Source organism: Benincasa hispida, chromosome 3, assembly GCF_027475165.1.
Source record: "Benincasa hispida cultivar pf3 chromosome 3, pf3_genome.v1.1, whole genome shotgun sequence".
Taxonomy (NCBI): Eukaryota; Viridiplantae; Streptophyta; class Magnoliopsida; order Cucurbitales; family Cucurbitaceae; genus Benincasa; species Benincasa hispida.
The window spans coordinates 10,493,274-10,502,548 of NC_143480.1; the positions used below are offsets into that span (position 1 = coordinate 10,493,274).

The 9,275-nt window shown below is 34.5% G+C and overlaps 1 protein-coding gene across 1 annotated transcript; it reads right to left on the minus strand.

Moving 5' to 3' along the window:
- Nucleotides 1-5,558: 5,558 nt before the first annotated feature.
- On the minus strand, nucleotides 5,559-7,995 carry LOC120074036 (clathrin light chain 2-like). The gene is made up of 3 exons (XM_039027015.2): nucleotides 7,521-7,995; nucleotides 6,316-6,469; nucleotides 5,559-6,222 (listed from the first exon to the last, which is right to left on the minus strand). Exons 1-3 carry the CDS (start codon nucleotides 7,850-7,852, stop codon nucleotides 5,767-5,769), a joined length of 942 nt encoding a protein of 313 aa, XP_038882943.1. The 5' UTR covers nucleotides 7,853-7,995; the 3' UTR covers nucleotides 5,559-5,766.
- Nucleotides 7,996-9,275: the final 1,280 nt, after the last annotated feature.

The following is a 9,275-nucleotide window of genomic DNA, read 5'->3' on the forward strand; positions in this document are numbered from 1 at the left end:
ACAAGACCGTTCGTGGCCATCTGCTCAACCACATGAAAGATTCTCTATTTGATCTATTCATCACCCAAAAATCTACTAAAGTTATCTGGACTACCCTGGAACCCAGATATAGAGACAACTACGCGAGCAAAAGAAAATAAATAGTCGGTAAGTGGCTGCAGTTCCAAATGTTGGATGACAAACTGGTGATGGAGTAGGTTCATGAGTACAAAAATTTGGTGGCCAATGTATTGTCTGAGGGCATGAAGATGTACGAGATTTTTCAAGCAAATGTGCTGCTTGAAAATTTTCCACCATCTTGGATTGACTAATGTAACCACCTGAAGCACAAAAAGAAAAATCTGATACTTTAGGAGCTAATCAGTCACATGCATACTGAAGAGGTGAATAGACAAAAAGATAAGGTAAATTCTCAATCTGTTAATTCGGTTAATGCTAACCTTATTGAATCTTCAAATGTGAAAGATAGTTTAAAAAATAAAGGGAAACAAATAGTAAAGACATCACAAAATAAAGGCCAATTTAAGACCGTTGATGGACAAATTGAGAAGTCCAATGTGATTTGTTTTGTTTGTGGGAAACCTGGACATAAGGCCTACCAGTGCAATTAGAAAAAGGGGAGGCCAGACCAAAACTTAGCCACTACCAAACCTACTCCACAGGCCAATGTAGTTGAAGATGACATGTTTGCTACAGTTGTGGTGGAGGAAAATCTGGTGGAGAATAAGTTTGATTGGATCCTAGACACTGGCGCATCAAGACATTTCTGCTCAAACTAGGATCTCTTTCACGATTTTCAAGATACCAATAATAGTAAATGTGTTTTCATGGGAAATTCAGCAATTACTGGTGTTCTTCATGATGTACTGTATGTTCTTTGTTTGCGTAGGAATTTGGTGTTAGGGAGTTCGTTGAAAAAAGTGTGGCTTAAGATTGTGTTTGAGCCTGACAAGGTTATAATCACCAAGAGTGGTGAATTTGTTGGTAAGAGATATCTATCTGATGGTCTGTTTGTTCTGAATGTTATTTATACTTCTATCTCCATGAATGAAAATGTCTCTCGTTATGCTTATATGGTTGAATCATTTAATGTGTGGCATGGAAGATTAGGTCATGTTAATGTATCTGATTCACATGAAATTAATAGATGCCCAATATTGTGGAAGCAAAATTTACGTAAAAGCCTTTTAAATCAATAATAACTCATAGTACTGAATTACTTAGCTAATTCACACAAATCTAGCTTATTTTAGAAACACTATGAGTATAGGTGGCAAAAACTACTATATATCTTTTGTTGATGATTATTCTAGATTAGAAAAATTTACCTTCTAAACTCAATGGATGAAGCTAGTGGCGTGTTTGTGAAATTTAAAGTTGAAGTAGAAACTCAATTATATAGAAATATAAAAAGAATTAGATCTTATAGAAGTGGTGAATATAGTGACATTTTCCTTAGGAATTCTGTGAATTAAATGGTATCATTCATGAAGTTACTGCTTCGTATTCACTTCAACAAAATGGCATAAAAAAACATAAAAATAGAACTTAGAAATGATGAATGCTATGTTATTAAGTTCTGGACTATCCGATAACATGTGGGGGGGAAGCTGTGTTTTCTACTTGTTTTATTCTTAACAAGGTTCCTCATAAAAAGCTAGATAAGACTCCCTACGAGTTTTGGAAGGGATATCCACCTAATCTAGATTACTTAAGAGTGTGGGGGTTCTTAGCCAAGGTAACATATCCAGAATTCAAAAAATCTACGGTAGGATCTAAGACTTTTGACTGTGTTTTTGTCAGTTATGCTAATAATAGTGCTGCATACAGGTTTATGTCTTTAGATATTAAATCATTTTGTGAATATAGAGTTGCACTGTTTTTTAGCATATTTTTTCCATGAAAAAATTGTTGATAAATCAGTAGATAATTCACTCACTAATCAAACTGTTAGTACTTCAAGCATCGATCAAATATCTAAACTCCCTCTTTCTAGCCTTAATAACACACTTGAATTAGAGCCTAGAAGAAGTAAAAGATAAAGAGTTAGTAAGGTTTTTAGACCTAATTTTCTAACTACCTTTCTAGTAAAAAAATCAGATAAAATAGATAATCAATTTGCTTGTACTTAAAAAATGAGAATCCAAAAACCTATCAAGAAGCTTTAAGCTCGGTAGGTTCTAGTTTTTGGAAAGAGGCAATCAAGAGTGAATTAGACTCTTTAGTTATGAATCAAAAATGGGAATTAGTGACACTACCTAAAGGAAATAAATCCATTAGGTGTAAATGGATCTTTAAGAAGAAAATGAGACCAGATTATACAATAGATAAATTTAAGGCTAGAATAGTGGTTGTGGGATACACACAAAAATAAGGCATATACTGTTTTGATACTTATTCACCTATTACTAAAATAGTAACTATTAGAGCTTTGATAGCTTATGTTGCGATACGTGACCTTCTAATACATCAGATGGATGTAAAAACAACATTCCTCAATGGGGAACAAGAAGAGGATATATGACACAGCCTGAAGGCTTTATTGTTGCTGGTTAAGAAAGTAAGGTTTGTAAACTTACAAAATCTTTTTATGGTCTAAAACAAGCTCCTAAACAATGGTATGAAAAATTCAACAACGTTTTGATAAACAATGGTTTTAAGGTAAATTGTTCTAACACTTGTGTTTACTCAAAGTCATTTGGAGCTGAATGTGTAATCATCTGTTTGTATGTTGATGATATGTTGATCTTTAATACAAACATAGATATAATTATCAACACCAATTTATTTCTATCCTCACAATTTGAAATGAAAGATTTAGGTGAGGCTGATGCCATACTTGATTTTAAGATAAGAAAAATTGAAAATGATTTCTCTTTATGTCAATAATACTATATTGAAAAGTTGTTGAAGAGATTTGACGGTTTTGATGTTATACATGTAAGAACACTCTATAATCCTAGTATGAGTCTTAAGAAGAATAAGGGTGAAAGTGTCTCTCAGCCTAAATATGCGAAAATTATTGGTAGTGTTATGTTTTTAATGAACTATACTAGGCCCGATATTGCATATGCTATGAGTAGACTAAGCAGATACACTCATAATCCTGATAAGGATCACTAGACAACACTTTGTCGTTTGCTAAGATACCTCAGAGGTACAATAGTTTTTTGTCTGCATTTCAGTAATTTTCTTGCAGTGTTAAAAGGATATTGTGATACAAACTAGGAAACAGATAACGACGAAGTAAGTTTCACTAGTGGATACGTATTTATACTAGGTGGAGGAGCTATTTCATGGAAATCAGCTAAACAAATTTGTATAGCATAATCCACCGTGAAGTCATGAGCTAGTTGGACAAGAAGCAAAGTGACTAAGAAATCTATTAGGAGACGTGCCACTGTGGAGGGCTTTTGTACCAATATTTCTGCATTGCGATTCACAGGCTGCCATAGGTATTGCCAAGAATAATGTGTGTAATGGCAAAAGAATGCATATTCGCCTGAGACATGGAGATGTGAAACAACTGTTAAATGAAGGAATTATCTCCTTTGAGTATGTAAGGTATGTGAGGAATTTAGCCGATTCTCTCACCAAAGGTCCAACAAAGAGAGTAATCCTAGAGTCTTCAACTAGTATGGGACTCAAACCCTTAGTGTGATCCATAGCCCTTTATTTTGGTGGTCTATTGCGATAGACTTGATGGATAATTTGTGAGTGATCCATAGCCCTTTATGTTGGGTGGTCTATTACGATAGACTTGATGGATAATTTCTAAAGTCTTCGAAGCTCAAGTTTGAGTTGTCTATTGCGATAGACTTGATGAAGCATCTAACGTGAAAGTGAAGTTGTGAGCTGCCTTCTATAATAGAGTTTGAGTGACCCACATGCACTTAGACTCAAGGCTCACAAAAATCCACACAAGGCACATGGGAACTCTTTTCACTTGTCCTACATTAGAGAATTAAAGAGTGGGTAGAGGGATATATTGAAGACCACTTCTAAAGATTTGTAAAAGTGGATAGAGAGGAAGCAAGGGGCTTTTCTCACACGTGTGCGCTACTACCGCCATCTGTCCGGTTGCACGGACAGGCTCGGACAATCGTGCTTGTGTGAAAAAAGAAATAGTTTTATTTCTTTTATTTTCTTTCACACAATCTTAAATGTTTAATTTCTTTAAAATATGTTTAGGGTTTTTAATAGTACAATTATTTTTCACCAAGCGTTTTATTTCCGTTGGGACTCTTCTTCTTCCTCTTTGTGGCTTTACAAAATCTTAAGTCTCATATTTGAAAAATTAAGCTTTGGCGATCAATTTTTATCACTGTGATTCCAAACTTCCGTCCAAAAAGTGCACGACTGAAGGGGAGTCTCTTGTGTTAACCTTGGAGAGCATCCGGTAACAATGATTCACACCACGATCGTGTTGAATTTACTTTCAAGGCAGTAATTTCTACGTCACAACAAATAAATTTCAAATATATTGGCTACTAACACCCATTCTATTTGGATATGTTACTTAATTGTGAATTATGTTGCCGTTTTCATTAGTATTCTTCCAACAGGTGATATCATAGAAGTTATTATTTTTTATATGAAAGGAAACTTTTATTTGATCAATAAGAAATTATTGTTCCTTTCAAACACCTGTTTATGGTATTGGAATAGCGAGTTCCCTACATAAGTTCGTCCTCACAACACGTAATTTCTTATTAACTTCAAATTTGAGTAATTATCGTCTTAAACAACAAAGTACAAAATTCAATCCCGTACCATACACTCCTCTCAACCCGTGTTATTTCTTAGGTTAAAAAACTATTTTGGTTTGTGTATTTGGAGTTGAACTAAATGTCCAATTTTAGTCCCTTTCTTTCAAGGAAATCTTATATTTAATCTTTGAAATCTAATTTATATCAAACAACTAGATTTCAAAATTATTTAGATAATAACAATAATTTTCAAACAAAAAAAAATATAATAAGGGTGGACATGTTTCTAAAATTTATAGTGAAAATACTAATTGATAATAAATTTTTTTTTTTTTTTTTGAAAAATGCACATTAAACTACGAGCAAGGACCAAATTTAAGATTTATTAAAAATTGCGGACCAAAATTGAGCACCAAGGGGCATTTTTTACCTATTTCTTATTACTTCAAATTTCAAGTTAAAAATGTCCAACTCCCTACTTGATGGTACAGAAATGTCTTAAATAAACTATTGTGTAAATACGTGCACATTGGGATACTGTGATAATAGCACAAATAAATTCCTTTATGGTAGGTACCAAATAGTCTGAAATCCAATAAATATTTTGTATCCATAAGCTCTCTAAAAAAATAAAATAAAACGTATAACAAAATGAGCCACTCAAACTTAAGAATAAGAAATTAACTACAGCACAAACAGAATTCACATCAATCACAATAAGAATCGGAAGGCAAATCTAAAGTTCTCGAAATAACCCCATGATTACAGAAGCAAGCATCTAGTGTGGAGGAAGGTGGGCTGAGAAGAATAAGAATAAGCTAACCTGAAGAAATAATTTGAAAGAAGATGTGGCAATGTCAAAATCAGAACCTCGACTAGTCCAAAAGATAATGCCACTAGAGACTGTCATAAGGTACAGATGAATAAATGTTGTATAAGATCACAACTGATTACACATTCAAATGCAAGGATAGACGAACGAAAAACAACGAACCCTCAAAGGGAAAATGTAAAAGTATTGAGCAGAAAGAAGTTGATAATGGCTATGGCTATGTCATTATGTAGCAGTTTGATCCTCATCGGCAGCCGGAGCAGCGGGAGCTTCTTGAGGTTTGTGAGAAGTGCCATTGGCAGTGGCAGCTCCAGGTGCAGGATCAGATGCTTTTGTTGCTGCATCTTTTTCTTTTTTGGCATCCTTTCCATCCTTTGCATCTTTGCCATCTTTAGCATCCTTGGCATCCTTGGCATCCTTGGCGGGTGGGGGTGGGGGTGGTTTCATATGAGGTGGGGGTGTGTGCTTCAATTTCACGAGAATTTGTCGCATTCTTGAAAGATCAGTAGGTTTCCCAGGCTTCGGACCCTGAACAACTATTATTGATGGTTTCTTATCTTGATCCTTCTTTCCTCTCTTTTTCTCAATATTAGGAACTTCATTAGGAATTAGTTCTGCAATAGCTTTCCAGTATTGTTTATCAGCCTCCTTATGAAACTTCTCCTGATTTGCCAAGTATAACTGCTCCAAAAATGGGAAAATCTATACTAAGAAAACAGAGCTAGAGAAGAAAAAGAACACTGGCCCGGAAAAAGATGGCAAACAAAACTATACCTTCTCTCTTTCTCTGTTGTTAACCTTGTTACTCTCAACATTAAGCTTTCTTTTCTCATAAAAACCTATTTTATACTCCTCGGCTTCTTCAATAATTTTGATTCTCAATTCCTTCTCCCTTTTCTCCTTCTCTTCAAGCTGAATGGCATTTTGGCTGCACCAGGATACCCATAAATTCTAAAGTTCAAATTGGAAAGACAACATATGTACTTGAAATAATCTTTAAAACTCAAATTGGCCATCAACAACAAAATTAACTTTCTGCGATCTAAAGCAAAAAAGAAGATCAACAACAATGGCATTTTGTTACATCCAACAAAGCAACTAAACAACAGAGAGAAATAAAACGATTGAAGATATACTTCATGCAATTTCTATTTAGGAATCACACATGCTTTTTTGTTATGGTTCCATGCTAAACAAGAAAACTACTCCAAAAAAATCCATAATATGGATCATGGCTGAATCGAATCATCCATAGTTATCTTACCAGGGATTTACCTGAAGTCCCTTTGAACTTCCACGGTTCCACATAGATCAACAACAATATAGACCCACTAATAATAGTAATTTGACTAAATGGCTATCTCCCGATTGATCTACCAATATTCCGCTAGAATTTCGCTTAAACTTCCACATAGATCAACAACAATACATACATTGATAACTAGTAACTTGACTTAAACGGATATGTCCCTGACTGATCTACGAATAATCCGCTGAAATTCTGCTTGAACTTCCAGAAATTAACCTAAATTCCGCTTGCACTTCCACATAGATCAATAACGACATAGACCCATTTATTAGAAAATTGACTTCATGGCTTGTCCCTAATTGATCTACTAATATAAACCTCCATCAGAGCTCACTAATGAAATACTTGCTTCATCTAAGTCTACTAATTGAGGTACAAATGTCCCTAGATCTAAGTTTTTAATTCACCACCTTTTAATGCAAATCGATCAATATAATTCCCCTCATCAAATCCCACTATGTAGACTAGGAAGACAGAATGGAGTAATAGGCCAGATCAACCAGTGCTATCAAGTAAAAACACTAGAAGGAGATGAATAATAGCAGAGATCTGAAGTTGTTCACCAAAGAATCAGATCTAAATCGACACCGAGGTACAAAGCACCAGCAGCAAACAAAAAACCTCTTCAGCTCCAAGAAATCTAAAAAAATTGACAGTCTGAAGATCTTACCGACGCCATTCACGAAGAGCATATCCTTCCTCAACGCCCATCTCGCTGGGAGGGGGAAGAATTGGACCATCGGATACGAAAACACCATCGCCGAGTTCATCCTCAGCCGCACCATAGCCGTTTCCATTTCCATTCTCCACATGAATCGGATCAAAGGGAGCCTGAGAGTAGTTAGGGCTCGGATCGTCGAAACCGAAGACGTCCGGCGAGGCAGGAGTATGCTCGACACTTACATCGGCGTCCCCGGGGAAGGCGCCGGAGAAATTGGAGTAGGATCCGTAACCACCATAGCTGTCTTCGCCGTCAATACTGTAGGCGTCGAAGGTGGACATTTTTGCGCTCTCCAACACTGCAGAGAGAGAGAGAGAGAGAGAGAGAGAGAGAGAGAGAGAGATGTGTTTATGGGTTTGTAAAATGAAAAGCAAAGCAATGACTCACTGACCCTCTTTTGAAGCTAATTTGACCCTTTATATGCTTTACATATTTTTACAGATGAAGAAACTCTTTAAAATTTGACCCAAATTTTAACCAATTTTTTCAACTATTCTTCTTTTTCTACTTTCCTTTTCTTAAAAATTATTTTTAGAAGAAAAAGAAACTTATTACTCTTGCCCAAACACAATGTAACACTTGGTTTGTCTAAATTGATATTTTATCGATTCAACTATTTTAATAATTTTTTTTAGTTCAATATGTGATAGAAGATTCAAATCTCAAGTTTTATGATAGTCCGTAAATGTGCACACTTCATCTCAGTTGAAATATGTTAATTTTTGTTAGACAATAAAATAATGGTTAGAGATTCAAATTAATTTCAAATTTTAGTATTATTTAAACAATTTTTGAAGTCAAGTATGACCTTGAATTATAATTTTTGTTTCTTTTCCTAAAAGTATTTCTTAGTAAGCATTTGATGTAAAACCACGATCTTATATATTTTAATGCAAGATTAGAAAGTACAAGCTTAATTTGTTTTTGTATTTGTTGTTTTCACTAAAGTGATTAGAGAGTTGAGAGTAAAAGAAAATATCATGTAATAAAATTTAAGTATTTTAACATCAAAATTTAATGCTTTGAAGACCTATATAGACACGGTTAATAAACTTTTGAGAATATAAACGTATTGAATTATAATGAAAAATTGTATTGGGTAGCAAATTGAGTTTAGAATTTGTAGGTGTGCCTCTTGTGTGGCAAAATAGAGTTTCACACCTTCGATTAAATTGACCTGGCAGTAAAGGGCTTCGGAAGCGTTGTCATGGGTATTTTTGGATCAGATAGGACATGGTGGTTTCCGGTGGCCGAAACTCGATTTCCAGTGGAGCAACAGTTGGGTTGTTTGAAGAGAGATGTTGGGGCGAAGGGATTTGCTGCTTTCATAGAATAAGAAGTTCAAGTCTTTTTTTTAAAAAAAAAAATATATAAGTGTATCATTTTTATTCAAGTGTATCAAGGGGTATCAACTGTATCAAGTGAATCAAGAGGTATCAAGTGTATAAATGGATATTAAGTGTATCAGGTGTTTCAGATGTATCATGTGTATATCAAATATGTATTAAGTGTATCAGGTATATAAGACATATTTGTACATTTTTTACATTTCTTTTAAATTGTGGGCTAGGCTTTTTTTTTTTTTTTTGTTATTTTTGCAAAACTAAAAGACGTAGGCCTATTATTAGTAATGCCCGTTTTGTAACCACTCCAATTATGATATAGTTTAGGGAAAACAAGAGAAACAACAAATTTTAAAGTTTC